This window comes from Mandrillus leucophaeus, unplaced genomic scaffold (genome assembly GCF_000951045.1).
Source record: "Mandrillus leucophaeus isolate KB7577 unplaced genomic scaffold, Mleu.le_1.0 Scaffold92, whole genome shotgun sequence".
Lineage (NCBI taxonomy): Eukaryota > Metazoa > Chordata > Mammalia > Primates > Cercopithecidae > Mandrillus > Mandrillus leucophaeus.
In genome coordinates this window covers 1,098,693-1,122,146 of record NW_012110030.1, presented here as the reverse complement: position 1 = coordinate 1,122,146, position 23,454 = coordinate 1,098,693, and the positions used below count along the sequence as shown (strand labels likewise).

At 39.1% G+C, this 23,454-nt stretch overlaps 1 protein-coding gene across 4 annotated transcripts in view; it reads right to left on the bottom strand.

Annotated features, from left to right (window-relative positions):
- The window catches only part of KDM4C (lysine (K)-specific demethylase 4C), a 443,327-nt gene that overhangs the window by 48,274 nt on the left and 371,599 nt on the right, over nt 1–23,454 (bottom strand). For 3 of the 4 annotated variants that reach the window (XM_011969890.1, XM_011969891.1, XM_011969893.1), the window contains exon 18: nt 21,768–21,953. In XM_011969890.1, coding sequence (XP_011825280.1) covers nt 21,768–21,953 — 186 coding nt within the window. Of the gene's footprint in view, nt 1–20,159; nt 20,262–21,767; nt 21,954–23,454 lie in introns of all 4 variants that reach the window. The other variant, XM_011969889.1, reaches the window with a different exon arrangement.

Below are 23,454 nucleotides of genomic sequence, written 5' to 3'. Positions count from 1 at the left end.
TGAGCTCTGACCTGCTGGGAAGGCCCTGAACCAAGTTCATGGGAAGGTCCAGGCCCTCATAATCCCGAAGGGACCAAAATTAGCCTGACATGTCATCTGTACCTACAGGAAGCTGGGACTCATTAAACCCCAGTATTTTCTTGCATAGATATTTAGAACACTCCTGGGAAATTCAGTCTACCATCATCTAGAATCACAAGTCAATTAGAGGCTTTACTTTTGTTTCCCCCATGAATTTCAAAAAAGCTAAAACACACCTTGTAGTGTGCACAGTGTTATGCTTAATCTTTTTCTTCTAGAAACCAAACAAAGACATTCCCAGAGAGTCATTCATTGACTAATTTCCTCAACAGTCATCTATAGCTAGCCAGTGGGCACCAGATCTGGTGTTGGAGAGTCAAATATACAAAACCACTAAGGCTGTATTCCTTCCTGGAACAGGCCTACACAGGTATGCGCCATGAAGCCACTTCACAGGTGGTGTGAGAGAAGACTGATGAACACATTCCAGCATGCCAACTGCAGCAGGACTCCTCATTCCTGGGCGTGCAGCAGTCAGAATTAGGGGAAGAACACAATCAAGGACAGAGTGACGGGCATGACCAAAGGCTCAGAAGCAGGAAGCAGTCATTCTGTTGTGGGAACTGCAAGAGGTCTTGCTATGGTGTAGAAAGTAGGAGAAACTAGAGAAATGGCCTAGAGACCAGGGGTCAGGCCACTGGGAGTGGGGGAGAACCGTTCTTATGCCATCCTAGGGAGTCTAAATGTTATTCTGTGAACCTAGGAAGCCACTGAGGGGTTTAGATATAGAAGACAGGTGATCCAGGTCTGTATGGCCATAGACAAGGGGCTGGTGGAGCTTAGAGCGACAGTACAGTGGGAGATGAGGATCTGGAGAAAGGAACTGGGGACAAGAATGCTCATGATTTGGACAAAGGGGCAGGCCCCCTCCCAACACACATCTTCGTAAGGGTCTCTAACCATCTCTGCCATCTAGTGTCCCACATACCTGACAGAACAAAAGGATACTTTCCTTCTTTCCTCCCTGAAATCATTCCCCAGTGATTAGTGGGTTGCTTGGGAAATTTTTCTATACCTTTAGGTGTGGGTAGGTATGTAAACATTTGACAAAGCACAACAGTAAGAAGCCTGATTTATATCACTATACTTGAAGTAGAAATCTTTAACAGCTAGGTGATAGTATTTAACATATACGGAGATAATTATGCAGTTTACGACTTTACCCCCATTCATTCCCTTTAAATATATCCAACCTTTTAAAACCTTTTAAACTAAGAGAATGACTTGGATGTAGTAATTAATATGAGTGGAGGCACAGCATGCAAGTGATGCGACTCCAAGATTGGGCCCGTGACAGCTACTTCAGGTTGTACAGGTTACAACTAACTCTAGGAGGCCACATTCACAACCTGTGTGGCCACAGACAGTGGCCCTGAGTGATGTGGATTAGGGATACACAGGCTTCATCTTGGCAGAACTGTCTTGCAGATGCTGCCCTCTCTGTCAAACTGAAACACAGTCATGGTCAGAAATACAAGCACTGTATTTTAATATGGTATTAGTTATTTAGTGTATATTGGAAGTTTTACTAAAAATTGTTTGCCCTCAAAGGGGACAATGTGTTGGGATTTGCATTCTAAGCTGATTACTCTTTCAAGCTGTGTGATCTCAGGGGTGTTACATAACCCTTGTCATCCTCAGCTTCAGTTTGGTCACCTGTGGAAGAAATTATACCTAAATCAAAGTTATGCTATAAAACAGGATGAAGCACAAAGGATGCCTAGCCTCATCGGTAGCAGACTCTCAGTAAATCCTAACTGGCTTCATCTAGGAAATGAAGAACATACCTGAGACCTTCAGCTCAGGCAAATCAACCACTTTCCTACAGTACCTGAGTCATTGGCATGGATGAGTGGGCAGTACCCTGACTTCACACTGACAAGGATCAATCCAGCCCCAAATCACTGCTGAAAAAACAATCTAGGCACCTACCCTTCACCTCAACCCGCTCCAGCAGCCTCTGACCCTACTCTTGTCAAATTCAGGCACACGGCTATGGTCCCTAGGAAGGAAAGCATAATGTGGTCTCCTCTGCATCCCCAGGGCTCCCAGAGCCTTTGTTTACAACTCTCTTAAGACCCTGGCCACATGACTCTTTCAGTTACCATCCCTTTAATGACAGGGTAAACTCTGCGAATCAGTGCCAGAGCTTGTCTTTTTATCCAGAGAACCCAGCACGGTGTCTGAAACACTGTTCCTGACAGATGAACAGTGAATCAATGAATGGATGGATAAACGAGTGGGTGAGTGAATGCGTACAAATTTTCAAAATGGAAGAGGAATGAATTCTATCTGCTTCTGTCCAGAAAAGGGCAAAGAGAAGCAAAGGGGCACTGTAGAGTGATATCCCTATTCATCCCTACAGGTTCTGTTTCTTTGGATTCTCTTTCTTTGGCTGGGTGTGCATGTATGTGGGTAGGGGAAGGGAATAAAGAAGGTTTATGGTGAAATTCACAGGGTCTGGAAAGTAGAAGAGGCCAGCCAAGAGAAAAGGAAGGTGATGCAGGCTTTATAAGGAAGAGGCTGGTTCCAGATCACAACCATTTTCTTCCTGCTTAGAATATGAAATTTATGCAGATTGGCTGGTTAGAAAAATGGCCAGTATATAAATTAAATACACAACCTTCATCTAAATAAAAATTCTCAGAAACGTCAGGCATGCCCATTTCATGAGGAGTACTAAGGGAAATGGATTATTTCATAATGCTATTTTGATAGGATTTCTGATTTATTTTTGCAGGAAAAATGTATTGACAAGCATACCCCATAACTGATTATATATCCTCAAAAATATTTCCTGTCAGAAAAGCCTAAGAATCCATTGATGTTAAGAATGTCATTTCTGATCAGAAAAGACAGGCGTCATGTGAAGGCATCCATCAGATTAAAGAAATGGCTATGGTGTTCTGAAGATTAGTGTGCAAGCTAAGGCTGTAAAACTTGAATTTTCTTTAATATGAACTAAGCAGAAATGAACAAACAGTAGCTTAAAAAAATATACATGTCATTTTTTAAAATGGTAGAGCCAGTTAGAGATGCTGGGGAGATGACCAAAATGTTAGGTAGAAAAAAGTTATAGATATTCCATAAAACCATAAATAATTCCTAGGAAAAATAACACATCTAGAGTTTCCAACATATGTCCATATACATGAGGTAATTAAATTCTCCCAATAATTTTGTGAGGTAGTTTTTGTTTTGAATAAATAGATGATGTAACATCTACTGATACTCTTGATAAAGTCAAGTGACTGTTCTAAGATCTCAGAACAGTTTAGAAGTAGTCTAGAGCAGTGCTCTCCCATGACATGTGATATAGTTTGGTTCTGTGTCCCCACTCAAAGCCGCATGGAATTGGAATCCCCAGTATTGGAGGTGGGGCCTGGTGGGAGGTGACTGGATCATGGCGGTGGTTTCTAATGGTTTAGCACCATCCCCCTAGTGCTGTCTTGTGATAGAGTTCTCACATGATCTGGCTGTTTAACTGTGTGTGTGTATAGCATCTCCCACTCTCTTCCTCCTGCTCGCATCATGTAAGATGAGCAGCTTCCCCTTCGTCTTCTACCATTATTGTAAGTTTTCTGAGGCCTCCCCATCCATGCTTCCTGTACACCTGCAGAACCATAAGTCAATTAAACCTCTTCTCTTTATAAATTACCCAGTCTCAGGTAGTTCTTTACAGCAATGTGAAAACAGACTAACAGCAATGTGAAAACAGACTAATACAACATGGGTGCTCCAGACCATCAACCAGAAGAATAAACATGAAAAGAAATGAGAGAGGAAATAAGCATGGGAAAAAAATGAGTGAAGAAGTAAAACCAACCAGGAAGTAAACACAGGAAAACATGAGCTAGGAAATAAAACCAACCAGGAAGTAACACCAATAGAATTCAAGTAGTGGCCTAAAGAAATTACATTTCCTTTTATTTATTTTTTTAAGCCTTCCATTGATTGAATGGGAGGTATTGTTCTAGATACTTGTTGAGGCAGTTCCCACATAAGATTTATTTACTTTCTCCAATATACCCAAAGGGTTGGATTAGTAACTTGGATTTGGAGCAGGTCTGGTGATAAAAATGCAGAATGTATATGCTCTCACTTTTCATCTATGTACACATATGTATACACACACGTACACTGTGGTAAATTTCCGAACTGCCCAAAAATCTTCACTCCTCCCCGTTTCCACATCCCGTGCATGTGACTTTGTAGTTCCCCCCATCAAGGACTGAAGTTTATTTCCCACCCTTTGAATCTGGGTTAGACTGCGGCTTAGCTTGCATTGGCCAAAAGAATACAGTAGAAGTAATGGTACACAAATTCATAGCCTTTTGTTCAAGAGGCCTTGAACACTTTTGCTTTCTCTCTAAGAATCTCAGACTCTGCTGTGTGAACAAGCCCAAGCTACTCTGTTGGAGATGAGAGAACACACAGACCACAGGCAGTAAACGTGAGAGAACCCAGTCAAAATCAGACAAGCTATTCTGCAGCTGACCACAGATGCATGAGGCAGCATAGCTTAGACCAGAAGAAGCCCTCAGCCAAGCCTAGCCTAAACTGATGACCTACAGAATCCTGAGCTAAATAGTTATCACTGGTTTAAACCACAATATCTTGTGATGATTTGTCACTCACACAGATATGTATGCCTAGAAAAAAGGAACACTGAGAAAATCCATTACTAAAATGTTAGTATAACTCTGGGTAATGGGATTTATTTAGTACTTCTTTATGTGTTTCTCTGTATTTTTCATTGATTATATATTTAATAATTCCTGAAATACTAAATATAAAAAACTAAGAGTCCTTCCAATTTTTAAAAATTCCTTAAATATCAGCTAATCCATGTATAGTCAGAACTATTCAACTGATATGCTAAAAACAAAAACAAAAACCAGCAACCAAACGAGTTAGGAAGAAAACATCATCTCCAACATTTATTCTTCAGTTCAGTAATCATGATGTAAGAAAGACTTGAGAGAATGAACACTTTGTAAAGTGAAATGATAAAAATTGGTCATAAAATTTCATCTGACTTACCTACATCTCATATTTAAGGCAAATGTGATATAAGAAAAAATTGCACTTTTACTTTGTTTTTAACAATCACCACTGATTCCAAAGACATGTTGTTTCAATCAAATAAATAATTTCATTCTCAGGTTTGGGGCTGTATTAAGAAAAAAACTAATCAAGTCTTTTTGGAATTCATTACTATACCTGTTCTTCCCATCATACTAAGCCACCTCTAAGGGACACCACTAATAATAAGATCCAATTGTTTAAATGTAGAAGAGTCTTCTCTCCACTGATACCATGCTGCCTTCAATCAGGTGTGAACTTGGAAATTACACAGGCCCTTGTAAGAAAACTCTCTAGCTTTCCTAAGACTACCAATGTTGAAATAAACAGGCAAATTTCAAACAAAAGACAGCTAACTACCAATGATTACAACCTGAAGAAGGAGGAAAGTATGTTCCTAATATCTGGACTGCTTCATCAAAGGCACAACAACATCCAAAAGGTTGACTTTAAAAAATTGAAAGCTAGCATTGAGAAAATCCAATGAAAAAAAAATCATCATTCCTCGCCTGATAAGCATTCTACAGCAGTGAACTCTGAGCCAAAATGCCAAGAACAAGCTGTCAATCAATGCCAGGAGGAAAAGCAGTACTAGGATGGCATGGGGTTAAAAAAAAATGGCATTTAAATAAGAAATGACTAACAGCTCACTACAAATAAGGCACATTCCTAGGTGCTAAGAATAAAAATAAAAAAATGAGAGAGTCCTTTCTCTCAAATAGCTCACATACTAGTAAGAGAGACAGACATGGCTGACCATAATGCAAGGTATTAAGAGAGCACAGATCAGGGAACGAAGAGGAGGCCCTCCAGAAAAGAAAATGCAGGTAAAGGTCTGAACCAGGCCAGAGGTTGCCAGGAAGTACACATGCACCACCCCAGGAAGGCTGTTGGAATATGTGCCAGGGACCTCTCTGGCTACTCTGCGAAGCCCTACTTAGAACTATGCTTTCAAATGCATAAAATAAACACAGAAGATTACAAACAAACAATTATATTTACAAAATAAACTTGTTTTTCTTTTTTTTTCTTTTTCTTTTTTGGTTCCCTGACCAGGAAGGAAAAATAAATATGCTTTTAAAATAATGCATTAAATAATAATATCCAAAGGTAGGTCTAACAACTATTAATATCCTGATTATAGAGTTGTTGATGAGCATAAATAATATTTTTTAAATTTCTGTTAAAATGGTAATAGTAGACAGAGTTACAGAAACTGTTAATGCAATCACTGCCTACGCTCAAAATTGAGATAACTGTTAAATTTGTGCTAGAATTAATGAAAGAAAATAATATTTTTTCCCATTTTCTAAGACACAAATTTTTCTTCATATTAATTAAAAAGATTTTATCACCTGGAATATTTAATGACACAGTAGCCAATCTTTTAACAGTAAACTTATGAAAATGGCAACAATACTATTTATATAATGGTGCTTATATATACCGTCACTAAAAAGACACAGTAATGAAAGGAAACTCAATGAAGGCACCTTATGAAAGGTTAAGTTATGGAGGCTAAAATTGGTAATTTTTTGGTGGCCTAACCTGACACAGGAATCTAACTTAAATATTCAAGTGAACATACGTACTACATTCTTAAATATCATTTCTCCCCACTGAGTTTTTGACAGAGACCAGAGAGAGAACAGTTAATCTCCAGGGCAAGAGCACAGAGAGAAGGGCTTTTGTGAGGTAGAATGAGGGAAGATTCTCTGCTTTGGCCGTATAAGTACTCTCTTATCAGACCTGGCAAGGGTGACCTGTGTTTACATCTGGAAGGAGGGTCACCCGACATTTAGCAAGATGAGTCATGGGCGGAGATGTCATCTTGGGAAAATCCCCAACTGGGTTCTCTATCTACATATGATGTTAATAAAGGGCGTAAATCCAAATCCAATAATGTATGTAGAAACCCACAGCGCCAGCAAGGCTGAACAGGTGAAGAAACCAAACTAAGTAACTTAGTCAATGTACAGGCCAAACAGCACATTTCCATTTGTATGCAATGACCCTTTCACCATCTCAACCTTGTTATTTCTCCTTAATTTCTATGAATTAATAACCTGTGAAATATTATTATTGTATTTTTCAAAGTGTCCATCTGATAAAAATTTCTACAAGGATTGGAATAAATAAATCAATACAAACTATTCTTCTTTTACCAGAGGTATGCAGCAGGAGTCACTCATCTAAACTTGCCTTGTCATAGTGAGAGCTTTCTTTGTAAATTACAAGAGCTATGTAAAAATCCTCTACCCAGAAAAACCTAAATCCCTGTGACTTCGTGAACAAATAATTGCTCTTACAGCACAAACACACATACAACTCAACAAAACGTCACAAGTATTTAATTTTCCATATATCTGTTTGTTCACGTGTGCTTTTATTTCTCATGGGTTTTTAATTACAAACATATAATACAGTGGGAAATGGTGGTAAGCAGATTCCCAGCAGATTTAAGGTCTTATTCACTTTAACGTCTGTAGAAGCACAAACAGGCTGCATTAGATGCTGAGAAAAACTAATTTTTTTCCATCTGAATCGTGAGCTCACCTTGGAGGTAGTGGCCCTGTTTGGTAAGTGAAGAGTACTGGGAAGAGAGAACCATCTTTAGATATAGCAGAATCTTTGCCTCACTGTGTTAATGTGGCAACCTCTCAACAGGAACGCACCACCTGCTTGCTACGTATTCTAAATAGTAAGCAACTTAATTCATCACGAGCAGAGACGACAGTTCACATTAGTTTGACTGGTGGAGCTCGGCCACTGCTAAGCTAAAACCTGGCATGAGCTTCACCTACAGTCACATCTGATTTCATTACTGTTGCTAGAGAATCAGTGAGTCCCCAGATGCTAGGCCCCAGAAGCTCCACCTTGGGCTTTTTTATTTCAGGAGTTCTTCAGGCTTCTTGGGTGCCAATAATATAATTTAGGAAGAGCAATAGATTCCCACAATCCCAGTCATTAACAGCAGTGTGTGTGTGTGTGTAGAAATTAAGATGATTCTAAAGTTTATATGAAAATGTGAAGAACCTAAAATATTCAAAGCAATGTTGAAAATAAATAACAAAGTTGGAGGAATTACAATTTGGAAAGAATAAAAGGGGAAGGAAAAGTATTTACTCAACAATAAGATAATTTTCCTTTAAATGACTTCTGATGGGACACTTTCAAACGAGAGAAGCAAGGAACACAGGGTATCCCTCAATGGTAACTCCTGCCTGTAACGATTTCTGACTCTCAAATACAGTTGGTGAATGGGTTAAACACACCTAAAACAGATGCAAATATTTTGTTATTGAACAAGGTAACCCAAAGTAAAACAGACTAATTAAATAGTTTAACAGATTTTCCGTACCACCAAGAAGGAAGTCCAGGTAAATCATAATACCATGTAAACAAATCCAAGTCATAGTCTCACATTAGAAAAATGACTACTAAAACAGCACAATCTAAATGAAATGCCATGTGCTCTGATTCTGACAACCTGAACATTCTGTAACTTTTGAAGACTGTTGAACCTCTCTGAAATTCAATTTCATAATCTGTCAAATGGGTATAATCATAATATGTACCATACACAAGTTTACTATGAACATCAAATGAGATAATGTACTATGTGTAACTATAAAACACACTATACAAATGTTAGCAGGAGACAAAATTAGAGAGGAAGAGGTAATCGTACCTATAGAGACATACTGCTTACATGAGGAGAGAATGACAGAGAAAGAGAAAACACAAACTTCCTAGGTTTCTCTGGACTTCAGAAGAAGCAACTAAAGGTAGAGTGAAAGGAAAGTCAGCCAAAAGCTTTCTACTGGCCATCACATCCACAGCAGGAGCGCATATTCTGTCTATCTTGCCAATGTTACTCAAAAAGGATAAATCCACAAAGTGTTTAAAGTCCAGTATTAATCAGCAAACTAAATCCATCTGTCACACTGTCTAGTGTTGAGTGGACCCATGTACCCAGCACTGTGCATGAAAGAGAGGTATGTTATGGGGTTCACGTGGGGGCAGGATGGGAAAGAACTGGGATGCTCTAACGGTAACTGCATCCTTCCTAGTTTCTTGCCTGCGGCCCTCCTGCTCTCGATCACCTAAGGTCCATATAACCTTAGGTGATCCACATTACCTCAATTAAAGTTACTTTCTCAGATGCAGTAAGGACACTGCTCTGTTCTCCAAATATGTAATAAAGATGAAAATTTAAGGTATAATTAAAAGTTGTGGAATGTAAGGATTTCACCAAATTTTGTATTTTCTTCTAATTCCTGAGAAATGTATGGGGAAAGGTGAACAAACTTAACTAAAAGGCCCACTCAAGGAGGGACAAACAAAACGGAAAATAACTCATAAAGGTATCTGATGCTTACGAAGAAGAAAGTTTCACTTCTCCCTGCCTCCTGCTGCAACCAAAAGCTTCCGAGTGCCAGGTCTGCCCAGTTATGGTTGAGAGAGAAACCAAAATGATATTTCAGAGTATCATTCCAGAAGAAACAGGAATTTCTTACATTTCTTCAGACATTATAATTTCACTGACCCACTACACCAGCGTAGGATGAGAAGACAAGAAAGGACATGTGACACTTCAAGGTGAAAAGATGCCAACTTCTGACTGGCAATGGTCAAGAAACTGCCCGTTTTCCCTGGAAAGAAAAGAAGTATTGACTTGCATGTGAGAAATGTGCACAGCCCAGGGATGCTCCAATATTCCATGGAAGGATATGACAAAGAAGATAAGGCATTCCTCTGGAATCACTGGCTTCCTGCCAAGAGGCTTCAGGAGGCCTTTTGAGCTAATCCAGAGTTTTGCGTATCATATTTGTTGAAAGTGGGCACACAATCAAGACTTGGAGGGTAGCCTTTTAGTTAGAAATATTGGAAGTTATTTCATTTAATTGCCTTTTCTATTGCTTGTAGTTAATAGTCTTAAAAATATTAAACTTTCATTACATTTTGTCAGTATCTAAGGATTTCATTATGGCTATGGCATCTAATTACTGTTTTCTACGTGAAGGAATTGAATATCCTGCCTCTTACGCATTACAAGATGTTGGAATGTCAAATACCCTTTGCTGTTGTGTGTCTGTTGACACATTCCATTTATATTTTTCTACTGTATCTATGATGCTTGACTCTAATACCAATATTAAAATATGAGATTAATGTCACTACTTAATTTTCTTAACAAGCTATCAGACGATTCTGTATGCCTTAATTATATTTTTAAAAAGTACAAATTGCTGCAAAGCTTAAAATTTCCTGGGAACTGAGAAATATTAATTCCATGCAAAAGCAAGAAAGCATTTTACATGAAAGTACACCTTATCTAGGGAAAAGAAAAAAAACCAAATAGGTGGTCCTTGGAATGGAAGAGTTGATTTTCCTCAGTAAGTTGGCCTTTGAAGTTGTCAAATATCAAGTGTCCCATGTAAATACTTCTTTTTTTTGTTTTGTTTTGTTTTTTTGAGATGGGGGTCTTGCTCTGTCACCCAGGCTGTATTTCAGTGCAGTGGCGCAATGTTGGCTTACTGCAGTCTTTACCTCCTGGGCTCACGTGATCCTACAGCCTCAGCCTCCCAAGTAGCTGGGACCATAGGCGCACACCACCACACCCACCTAATTTTAGTATTTTTGGTAGAGATGGGTTTTTGTCATGTTGCCCAGGCTGATATCGCCTCAGCCTCCCAAAGGGCTGGGACTACAGGTAAAAGCCATTGCACCTAGCCCCATGTAAGTATTTCTTAATGCAGTTGCCCCCACAGTGGGATCTAGGTCGGCTAAGGGGCTCCCAGGTTCCACAGTGTACTCTGTGGTGGCAATGACAGAGCCAAGTAAAAAACACAGCACTGACAAGTTTCACCTAAGAATTCTGATGGGTCTGCTTTTGTGATAAAAACCAAACACCTACACCAAAATGCCTTTGTCTTGAATTTTTTAAAAATCAGGGTCAATTTGCAGTTTTATAAGGACAGAATAAAAAATTTAGGTAAATATTTTTCCTGAAACCACATTATTACACACAGAACTAAAGCCATATTTTGAGAGACAGGAAAGCTATTAAGTTTTACTAATGAAAATGCTAATATATTGATGTGATTATTCATAACTAAATAGGTGCTAATTCCCTTCATTCCAATTAAGTTTAAAACGTTATCAATTGTTACTAATTTCTCAATGTACCCACATACATATGAAAACAGATAAAATTTTGTGTTTTTGTCCCTGAGGGTGACAAGACTCAGGAACATGAATTCCTAGCTCACATGCACAATGTCAGCTATTTTCAAACTAAAGAAGAGTAGCATAGCTGCAGAAAGATTTTCAGTGCTTCCTATGTTTCAGTATGTTTCAGATGTTAACTACTATGAACCAGGCCTAAAGGATCTCTCCCCAGAAAACAGAATTTAAGGAATAGTATGGTAGCAGCCCCTCTCCTCTGAATATGTTTTATATCAAATATTACGAAATGACTGGTATTAAACCAATTTTAACCTAAAAAATAGCAATTTCATATGTTCATCCTGGGATCCATTTGGCCTCACATCAGTATTTATCAGGGCTTTAAGATACGGGTAAGTCTCTCAACAAGACTTCAGCATGGTTCTAAGAGGCAAGCAGTAAAGAAGCAGAGCAGGAACCAGAATGCAGGACTGCCTGGAGTCGATTGTTTTGACTATACCACACTCCCAGATGCTGGCAACTCCTGATGCTCTCCAGTACAAGCCTTCATGAATCCAGAATTCTGAGAAGTTTCCAGAATTTGAAGATTTCCCAGACTTTGAAGCTCATTTCCCAGACTTTGAAGATTCATCAACATAATAGGAGCTCATCAAATGCTCGGGAAATTATTTTTCATTAGTACCAAGAATAGCCTAGAGTTCAACCATTTTTAGAGTAATTTTTCCAAAATCACGTTAAACTCCCTTGCTTTCTTTCATAGAGTATGTTGAGGCTGTTGTGAGCATGGGGGTTTGCAGCGGCTCTCCTTAAGCCCTTGCTCTATCAACAGAAAGAACAGAGAGAGAAGCACAGTACTCACTGACCCAGTCCTTCCTATGGAAATGGCTAAAGATCAGCAGTGGGAAAACAAATTAGGGGGTACTGAACAGGGTTTAAAAATGTTTAATGGGATATATTTAAATTTCCTAGCAAAATTAAGAAAAATTTTATCTTCTCTGGCTTCACCTGATAATGTGAATAAGAGAAAGATAGGTTCTGAATGTAAATATTCTAAAAGGTCTACACTAAATATTCCTCCTCCCAGGCAAATCTAATCTTCACTTCCTATCATTGGGATAAGTGGAGAGAGAGCTCAACAAAACCCTTCTATTGACAGAAAGGTGAGAGATTTCTTTTTTAAAATGTGTGTTAGATTTAGGAATATTGATCAGATTCAGGTCTGAATCACTGTAGTGTTTTTTAAGTCCTTGCTAAGAATTCTCTTTACTCCATACCTTTGCTTTGGTCAGAAATCTCTCTTTGTCAATAATAACACTGCAAATTCAGCAGACCATTTGTTTAAAAACTTACGTAGAAGAAAAAAATCATATACAAAAACTAGATGATTATGTACAAGTCTGAGAAAAAAAAGAGTATAGCTGGTCAAAACAAACTTAGTTAAACAGAATTTTAGTTTGCAATATCCAAATTGTTAAAGGAAAAACAATTCTATCATCAGCAAAACACAAAGACACCCAGGATCTCAGAGACACAGATGAGGGTTTACGGAAATGACACCATTCAGATTACTGTGAGATGAGTGTTAGCTAAACTCTGGTTCACTTTACGAAAAGGAGAAAGCAGAAACTAAAAGAAAACAGTAACAAGCCATGGAAGGGAGCTCCAGATGAAGTGAGGGAAAATAAAAAGGAAATTGAAAGGACAGATTCAACCTATAGCTACATTTGATGTATCAGCCCTGTGGGGGCCAGGGCAAGCTCACTGGCATTAGACGGGCACACTGAAAGTGACAGTAGGCAAAATTCCTACTCATAATCAGTTATAATTAACTGGTTGTCCCTTGGGGTCTTCTCTCTCCCTTCTCCACTATATCTGATTTACTAAGGCCTCTAATTCCACCTCCAAAGTGTCCCCATAATCAAGACCCTTCTCCTCATCCTGGGACACGGCCATGGTGGAAATCCAGGTCTCTGTTTCTTCTCACCCGCTCTGGAGCATCAGTTTCCTGCCTCTAATCAATCCCTTCTACTCACTAATCCACTCCCACTTGGCCTCAAGATTGAGCTTCCTAATACTGCCCGCACATAAACCTTGCATGGGACCATCCACTGTAGAATAAAGCAGAACTCCCCTAAATTTGCCTGAAGCAGTGGCAAAGGAGTCCAAGGAATTCCCCTGGGGAACATGGAGGAAGGAAAGTCTCAAGAGTAATGCCTGAATGAGAAACTCTTTTTTTCTTTTTAATCTTCCCTACTTTGAGGAACTCTTGAAATAAGATAAATAATAGCCTCTCCTGCCTGGTCCCAGCATGATCCACTTTGTGCATGTGGGTGCACGTGAGAGACAGCTATTGGGTAACGCGTTTGCACCCCACCAAGGGGTGAACTGAGTACCTGTGGGTCTTGCTCCCAGGAGGCCTCCCCAAAACAATCTTCTCCTCACCATGACCCATCTCCTCTAGAAAGGATAATCCTTCCTGTCCCTCACCTCGTCCCTAAAAACGGATCCTTGTTTAGCCAAGAATGTTTCCCTAATTTGAAGATGGGAGAAGATTTTTTAAATTTTAATTCAGGGACATATAAAAAGGGGGTTTCACTTTTTATGAAAGACAGTCTTCAATCTCTGATCACCCAATCTACTTCACCAGCTCCACCCTCCCACTCACCACTCCATCCTGACTCCCCCTAAACCTGACATGTCTTAGACCCAGTGACGTTGAACTCTTCAGCCTTCCTCAGATACACCAGGCCTTTGAGGAAGTTTGTGCACACACTATTCCCTGTGCTTAGAACACCCTGGACTCTGAGTCAGATTGCCTGGCTTTGTACCCTAGCTCTTCCACCTACTACCTGTGTAATATACAGCAAGTTATATAAACTTAAACTCTGTTTCCGTTTCCTCATCTGTTAAAAAAAAATAAAAAGATAATAGTACAGGTTGCACATCTCTCATCCAAAATGCTTGGGAGCAGAAGTATTTCAGAATTTTTCAAATTTTAGAGTGTCTGCATTATACTTACTGATTTAGTTTCCCAAATCTTAAATTGTGGATTCTGAAATGCTTAAATGAGCATTTCCTTTGTGTGTCATGTTGGTATTCAAAAAGTTTCAGATTTTGGAGCATTTTGGATTTGGATGCTCAACCTATACCTACCATGAATGGGGCACTGAAGATTAAATAAGTTAGTATCTGAAAAGCCTTTAGAACGCAGTTTATCACATTGTATTAAATAAATGTGTCCCACCATTGTCTCATCAAAAAAACATATATATATATGTTTGCTTGAAACAGTCGTGTGAATGAGGTCTGGTCAGCAAGAATGAAGTCAGATGGAGAAGTTTAAAGAAAAAAAGTTACGTTTACTTCCAGGATGCTTCACGGTCCCTACATATATCGAACTGAACAGTTTTAAGGCAGTCTAACTAAAGTTCTCCGTAACTAACTTTTGTGCTAAGCCATATTTTTTACATCTGGCTAAACAAGTGCTGGGATAAGAAAGGGAAAGCAAGCAGTATAGTTGCCATATTTAGTTATCAGTTTCTCTCCAATACTGAAAGTGAAAAGCAGCTGTATTTTCCTTGGTTTCAGGTCAGTTTAAAAATCTTGGGACGAGGTTAGTTTCTGAGATTTCTACCCCACTCTCATCCCTTCTTCAATAGGTTTAAAATATTTTCAAATGTGGGAAACTGTCTTCAAAGGAACTGTAAACTTTCCTCTTAAAGAGACCTGAAAAGCAAAGGTACCCTGTGGAAGAGCATGTGCACATAATCAGGCTCTGGATCCAAGCACACAGAGGATGAGAAGGTGGTAGGCCCAACCTATACCTCACTCCCACCTGCTAAACCATGCAAACCCAGGAAGAGTTAAGAGAATTTTAGAAAAACAGGTCCAAATCTTTAGGCATCACTTAGGAAAGAAGAAATTGCATTAATAAGCCCTCAAGTTAGAACAATGTAAAAATGAATTTATTAAAGCCAGGTAAATTGGACATATCAACATGAACCCTGAACCATTTGAGAAAAATACTATTCATCTGCTCTGTCACTAAAGTGCCTCTAGTACTAAATTAGCCAGCACTCAAATGAAACAAAACATGGTAATGTGCACCTTTCATGGCAAATTTGTTCTCTAGTAGAGCTCCCATAAAACAGAACCAGGGCTCTTTGATGAATCACTGATTCCAAGTTTGGTACAATAGAAACCAAGATAACTCCGGCATTTCTCGCTGAGAAAAAACAAAGGTAGTTTCAAAGACGTCTACAAGTGTGGATTAGTCCATTCTCATGCTGCTATAAAGAACCTCTGGAGACTAGGTAATTTACAAAGGAAAGAGGTTTAATTGCCTCACAGTTCCACATGGCTGGGGAGGCCTCAGGCAGAAGGCACCTCCCCACAGGACAGCAGGAAAGAGAATGAGTGCTGAGTGAAAGGGAAAGCCCTTTATGAAGCCATCAGATCTTGTGAGACAAACTGCCACCATGATCCAATTACCTCTACCTGGACTGCCCTTGACACATGGGGGTTATAATTCAAGATGAGATTTTGGGTGGGGACACAGTCAAACCATTTAAAAGTGGTTTAAAATTAGAAATAAAGTGTCACCTAGAAGAGGCTCCAAAAGGCCCAAGTGGAGCAAGAACATCAAGAAGAAAATTTTGGTCAACTGGTATGAAATGGGCTCATAAAAGACTACAAACCATGATGATGTTTAAAAGAGTCAAGTAATATAAAGCAAAGCTAAGCAAAGTCCTAACCACAGATATAAATTAGCTGAATGCTGCTTAATTACAAAAACACAATTATCTGACAACCCGTCTTACATCCAAGGGGCACAATATAGTGAAATGCATATATGGTGAAATGTAATTCTGGCCTTCCAACCAAAAATCCTGTTGGAACGAATTGGATTGAAATGTATAAACCAGAATCAGGGGTAGGCTCTGGAGGAAAACAGGCTTTCTAAAAATTCTAGAAAGTTGGAGAGAGATATCGTTCAGGTACCCATCTGGGAACAGAACTACTTCCTTCCCCTAGTTGATTATATAGTATTGCTGACCTTGATTTTGGTTTAAGAACTAGGGCATCTTCATGTTTAGAAAAATTTTATTAAAACGATAAGCACGGATACTCAGTTTTCCTGAATGAGACCCAAGTATAAAAGCCTATAGTATAGCAAAAATACATGTTTAGTTTCAGATCTGGCAACAGCCTACACATATACAAAACTGCATATGGCCATTAGGGAAATAGGACCCAGGGGGAAGTTTTGTTATTATAGGCTGCATTCACTTCTACCCTATTTGCTGAATCCACTAGTGCTACAATTCTGCATCCTTGGCTAATTAAAAGGGAATGTTACAGTGGGAGTGAGTGTTTTGGAGTCTCTCCCTATCAATCCATAATCAACCTGAAATACTGCTTGGCCTTTTATAATTAATGAATTCACATAAAAGTATACTGATTCTTATTTTTTCATTAAGTATTTTCTCAATAACAGACACTAAAAGCATAATATGCTCTACAACACAATACAGGATAAGAACTACTATTCTAGGGTATAGAATTTGGAAGCCTCAAACATCCATCTTTCCATATTAATGAGGCCTAGAATGTTTCACTGTTGTTAGCAATGAGAGGTAGCCCACTACATCATCACCCCAAGATTAGTTATATAGTCATAGGTTAACCCACAGAGCTCTTGCTTTGAGCCCTTCAGCAGATTCTGTGTATTGTGGTGTCCTCTCCTGTCCTAAGCCCCTGCCTCATGATGACAGGAAGAAGCTGCAATAAAACTGGCCTAAAGACCCAGAGGCTGGAAAAAGCATTCAGGCTGGGTGTGGTGGCTCATGCCTGTAATCTCAGCACTTTGTGAGGCCAAGGCAGTCAGATCGCTCAAGTCCAAATGTTCAAGACCAGCCTGGGCAACATGGTAAAACCCAGTATCTACAAATAATACAAAAATTAGCCAGACATGGGGGCACACACCTGCAGTCCCAGCTACTCGGGAAGCAAAGGTGGGAGGATCACTTGAGCCCAGGAAGCAGAGGGTTGCAGTGAGTTGAGATCATGCCACTGCACTCCAGCCTGGGCAACAGAGTAAGACCCTGTCCCAAAAAAATAAAAAACAAAAAAGCATTCAGTAAGTGCTGAGCAAGGACTCAGCTGTATCACTGAGATGAGTGTTAGAAGACACATGAAAGAGAGACAGACGGTGGAATAACAAGATCCTAGATGAGTTTCTAGAATGGGAGGTGCCAGTACAGAAGCCACCCTACCCACCCTGCTTTCCATTATGCACACAAAAAACACTGCTCTGAATAAGGCGCATATGTGAAACACCTAACACACCTGACATAAAAGATGCTCAATAAACACTAGTTCTTGTTCTTCTCCACTAATCCCATTCCCTAGCATCAGATAATTATTTTAACAAATTTATACCAAGCTGCTCCTATGGATAGCCAAGTGCTAGCTGATAGAAATAAAAAGACAACAACGACAACAACAAATACTGTCCTGACATAGCTACAATACTACTAAAGGAAAAATACACAAAATCAGATAAATTAACTAATGCAGTGTTTTCTCTATAAAAGTTCTTCCTCTCTTTTAAATAGGTATCTGTCTCCATGTTAATAGCCACGACTTATAAGGTTTCTAAAACTATGAATACAACTTAAATGTCATACTTTTCTGGAGGAAAGAATATTAAGAAAAAACACTATGTACCTCATATAAGATGTATAAAGGGGCCATGTTCATTGCAGTGAATTAAATATGCAGATCATTCTAACCTAATATGAAAGTTTACTAAGTAACTTGCCAGGAAAAAACATTGCATGCCATCTTCTCATCTCTGTTTTTCAGGCATCCCTTCCACTGGGCATCTGTCTAGTTTACTCAAGTGTGAGATGGCCGGTGGGGTGCTATATTTTGCAGAAGTATATGGTTTACAGGTAGCTGACTATTTGCTTTGAAGAAAAAATACATTTCCAAGGCTTTCAGTTTCATAACTACTATGTATTATGTTGTCTTTTCCTTACAAACATCTGTGCAACATTCAGATAATTGGGTTAGGAATATATCCAAGTGGAATCTTTGGAAATATAGCCAGAAAATAGGTTATAATGAATCATGCAAAAGGTGGTGAAGTGGACAGCATGACGACACACATTGACAGATGAGCACACACTCATGTGCACACATGAAGGAGACCTTACATCTCAAACACAGCAGTGACATTCAAAAACGGTGTTTGACAAAAACGCTGGCAAACACATGCTAAAATTTAGGTTGAAATAACAGGGATCAGCTGTATACTTCCTGTGACATACTCTTTTCCATCTTTAAGAATTTCTACCCTATTTTTTTCAAACACTGCCTATTCTAATTATAAACTCTGCTTGCTGCTTGATGGAATAATGTGTTAATAAATCAGATGAATTTTATACAATTATTCAAAATAATTTTAAATCCAAAGCTCAATAAACAATGAATAAGCTCATATACTTAAAATAATTAGCTGGGCACAGTGGATCACGCCTATAATCCCGGCACTTCGGGAGGCTGAGGCTAAAGGATCTCTTGAGCTCAAGAGTTTGAGACCAGCCTGCGCAACATGAGAACTATTTTAAAAATATATTAATTAAAAAATAATAATTTATGACACTAATGGAATAGTAGAATTTTCCTTAAAATGGTCCTTTTGGATGCTTTATAGCAAATAATTGGGAGAAATAAAAAATAAGGGACTCAAAAACCCTAAAGTGAGTAAAAATGGAGATTCTACTGAAGCAACAGTAGGTTTATACTTCATTTCACCTAAATTGTACAGGCATCCTCCACTATTCTGTAAAACAACTGGGCCAGGCTGCCAAGTTAGCCTGAACTTTATTTTATAGTTTTCACTGCTATGATTCGGCAATTGCCCATTACTTTCAAATAATCAATGCATGGTTGAGAACACAGACAAACTACAGTTTCTGCTCTAAGAAGCATATCTCTTAGCATTCACAGTTGACACAAAGAGAAATATTTGAGTGAATCTGAACTTTTCTATGCTTGATAAGGAAAGAACATTTAAAGCAATAAGGGCAAATCACAATGTTCTTAACCAAAGTTGCCAGATTCTATAAATTCCTTCTGCTTAGTTCCCAAACACTTTGGGGAGGAATCCATACTTGGAGTCTCATGGAAGAAGAATGGATAAGAAATAGCTACTAGAAATATACTTCAGAAATAGAGTGCTAATAGTGCTTCTCCCAGAAAATGTAGCAAAGGCAATTTATGAACACGAAAATTTTTCCGTCATCAGGAAAAGCTGCCTCATGTAATGTAGTAAATTACATGATGTTTTCCCCAGTCTTTACAAAGTATACCAAGCTGAAAGCGGATCTGTAGGAGATAGTAGTTTCTAAATCACCTCAAAGTCAAATATTTTCTTTTTCATCATCATTTAGGAAACACATTAGTAACCTAAACCTGACTGAACCACACACCAGAGTTAAGAGGAATGAGTCCTGATTAAACACCTGGATCTCTTTAATAGCAACTTCAATATAATCATCAGTAACCACAGGGCTTTGGAAAATTAAAATGGTAATGCATGATCCCAAGCAAAGCTTCAGATGAACACCTCTAGCGCTGTTTGAGGTTTGGAATTCACCAAATAATAGAGTATGAGCTAAAAAAGCATTTACATTCCAGCACCTGCCACTCATTATCTGCATCTATTTGGGCAAGGAATTAAACTTCTCTGAACTTAGGTTTCTTATCCTCAAAACAGGAAAAACACTACTCACGTGGCCCAGTTCACATAAGATTGTAGCGCCAGCAGCAGCAGCAGTAGAAGTAGTAGTAGCAATACAACTTTCATTTTTTGAGTGCTTACTCTGTGCTGTGAACTGAAAACAACATGGTGAGGTGGGATACCATGTTTTACAGATGACGAAGCTGAGGCTCAGAAATAAGAACTCGCACAGGGTTGCACAGTCTGTTACTGGCAGAATCTAAGTGTGAACACCAACTACTCTGACTTCAGAGGTCATGAACTTGTTCACATCTCAAAATGCATTCATATACATTCTCTAATGAGGTAATCCTGTTGACTGCACACAGTCATGTAAGGTGTTATTACTATATTTTTTAAAAGTTGCTAAAATGTATTTTCTACTGGATACATAATACTATTCTTAGCAAAAGGACATCAACTCAAGAAACTATGGAAAAGGCATGAATGAATATGCAACTTGGAACCTGAAACAATGAAAAAATAAGACAAATAAAATAGATGTGACAGTTGGTGACATCATTTTGTACATTTGTGCATCCACTCACATCCGCACAGAGCCCCAGTCCACGAACATCAAATATCTCTCAAGACGTCAATGGAAATTGCTGAAAGCATTACAAAGAGCTGGGAGATTTGTTGCGTGTGACTCCACAAGCCAATGCTGATGACTTGGCAGGCCGCTCACAAGAGGTTATTAGGGACATAGGACAAGCATGTTAGGCTGCTAATAGCCTGTGGCCAAGTCTCTCAGGGAAAACAAAGTGCGGCAAGTTAGCAGGGCCGAGCATCTAGACAATGCTTTAGCCTCCTATTTGGTAGCCAAAAACAATTATGGTGAAATGGAAAGCTAACAAAGACATATCAACTATCCCTACACTGGCATATTTCTAAGTGTTTAAACCAGAGGAAAGATTTCATTCTCCAAGGACAAGTCAACAGAAATATGGCTAAATTCATGTTATTTGGTTGCAAACACTTTTCCCAGAAATAAGCTCAAAAACATTTGTTCTCTATATTTCTCCTCTACTTTTCTATTTTTTTCTATGAGACTATCCTCACTCCTTCCAGAGCCCCAGGCTGTCCCTCACATATGTCATCTCAGGCAGCAAAGTCCCAACAGCTCCTGGCCATCCTACCTCTTCCTTTACTGTGCCGCTGCTCTTTGTTTCTTCTAAAAGAGATAAAACAACATCCCAAGACCACAGTGTACAGTTTCATAGACTGTTCACTACATAATCTCAGGTGGTGATCCCCTCGCAGAAATGATCACTCTCATCCTGGATATGGGTAGTGCACAATGTGTACAACTAAACTCAGCAGCCCTGTGTATAGATCCAACACCAGAACAGGCATGAAGAGTTTTCTGCATTCACCTGTTCATTCACTCATTCAACTCATACAGATTTATTGTGTCTAGTGTGCACCAGACACTTGACAGGTCCTAGGCAAATACCAGTAAATAATAGTGTGCAATCCCCGCCCTCAAGGAACTCACGGTCCAGACATGTCAACAATGAGTAATATTACAGAATAAAGCACGTTATGTCTGGGAGGTAGCCTAAAACAGGAGAAAATCCAGACGCGGTCCTAGCACTGAGGAAGGGAGGGCACGTCTTACCACATTGGGGTTGACCTTATGTCGAAAGCATGTAATGTTCACCACATAAGGCCAATCGTCAGGCTCCATCAGTACCCCAGCAGCATGGGCACAAGTGACATGGAAGGAGGCCGGGCAGCGACCGTAGGAACACTGGATGCAGGCTCCAGAGACCCTCTTAACCCGGTGTCTGCAGAAGATGCATTTCTGGAAGGTTAAAACAGAGAAGAACATCAATTCACGTTCTGTAACCCAGTCAGTTCCCACAATTTACAGAACAATAGCTACTAGAAAAGAAAAAAAAAGAAAAAACTGATTACATCAAGAAGTCCTGACCCTCCAGGGGCCCTAGTGGTGAGAGCATCTGTGGCAACGTAATCTACTTACTTTAAAAGCAGCACACTGCTATGGTCACAGACTACCAGACATATGTTTAACTATTTCTTGTAGCAAGGAAAGCCAAACACTTCTGCACATACTCCCGTAGGCACAGAGCTCAGGAAAAGACCCCAGAGGTGCTCCTATAAATAATCCATGAATGCTGAAGCTACTTCTGTTTTACCCTCCCGTACTGCAGGTCTTTCTGTGCAACAAGAAGTAGAATATGGGTTTGGAGGACAGGTCATTCTTTCATAAATTAGATGTGGTCTTCAAAAACACCCAAACAGCATAGGGGCAAGTTAAGTTTTCCAAAGACAAGGAAATGTAAAGTGTTAAATGGTCCAATGTGGAAACTAGTGTTTAATAATCCAAATCTGAACCCTTCATGACTGACAAAAAAAATATGCCTCCCAAAGGGAGAAAATTGAAAATCACCCCAAAGGGCATAATTTGGTTGAATATCTATAGCTGATGATGCCTGCAGAAGAGAAGATGAAAATAAAAACAGCAATAATGATTACCACAATTCAAAAAGTAAATTGCATACAATTAGCCCTAAATATTATCAGTACATTTGTTATGAGAGATAGAGAAAAACAGCTTCACTAAATGTAAGTTGTGAACTAATACTCGAGGGTTAGGAAAAAATGGCTGTAGAAAAACACAGGGTCAGCTCTGGAAAGCAGAAGAAACAATGATCAAAAGCTCAAATTTTCATTCCGAAGAGTAAAAAAGGTCTGAAATCTGATCAAATGTTGGTGCTCTTCTTTTACAGGTAGATTTTCTTTCCTGGGACAATAAAGGTACTTAAACTCAAACCCTTCTAAAAACTAATATTTTATCAGAGACTTGCAAGAACCAATGTGCATTTAACTCCTAACTCTTCATGTCCTGACATCTGATCAGTGACTTAATCTTTTAGATTCTGTCTCTTAATCTTACCCTGATCTCTCCCTACCATCCATACCAACTGCCACTGCCTCCGTCCATAGTGTCTTGCCCAGCATCCTAATGGATTCTCAACGTGTATCTCCATCCTTTATTTCATTCTATCTCCATTTGTCTTCCCCAAAGCTGCCAGAGTGATTCTTTACAACATGAATCTCATGTCACCACCACCGTACTTAATATCCTTCATATAATTAAAGCTTTCTCTTTATCTCCAAGTCATTCCAAAAAAAAAAAAAAAAGGAAAAGCATTAGGTGGAAGAGCAAAGCTTATAAAAGGCCCTTCATGATCTAAGTGTTACTTCTCACTAGTCCCCATAAGAACCCTACACGTTAAGTACTTATGTGATTTCCTTATACATTGAGATTTGATGTATAA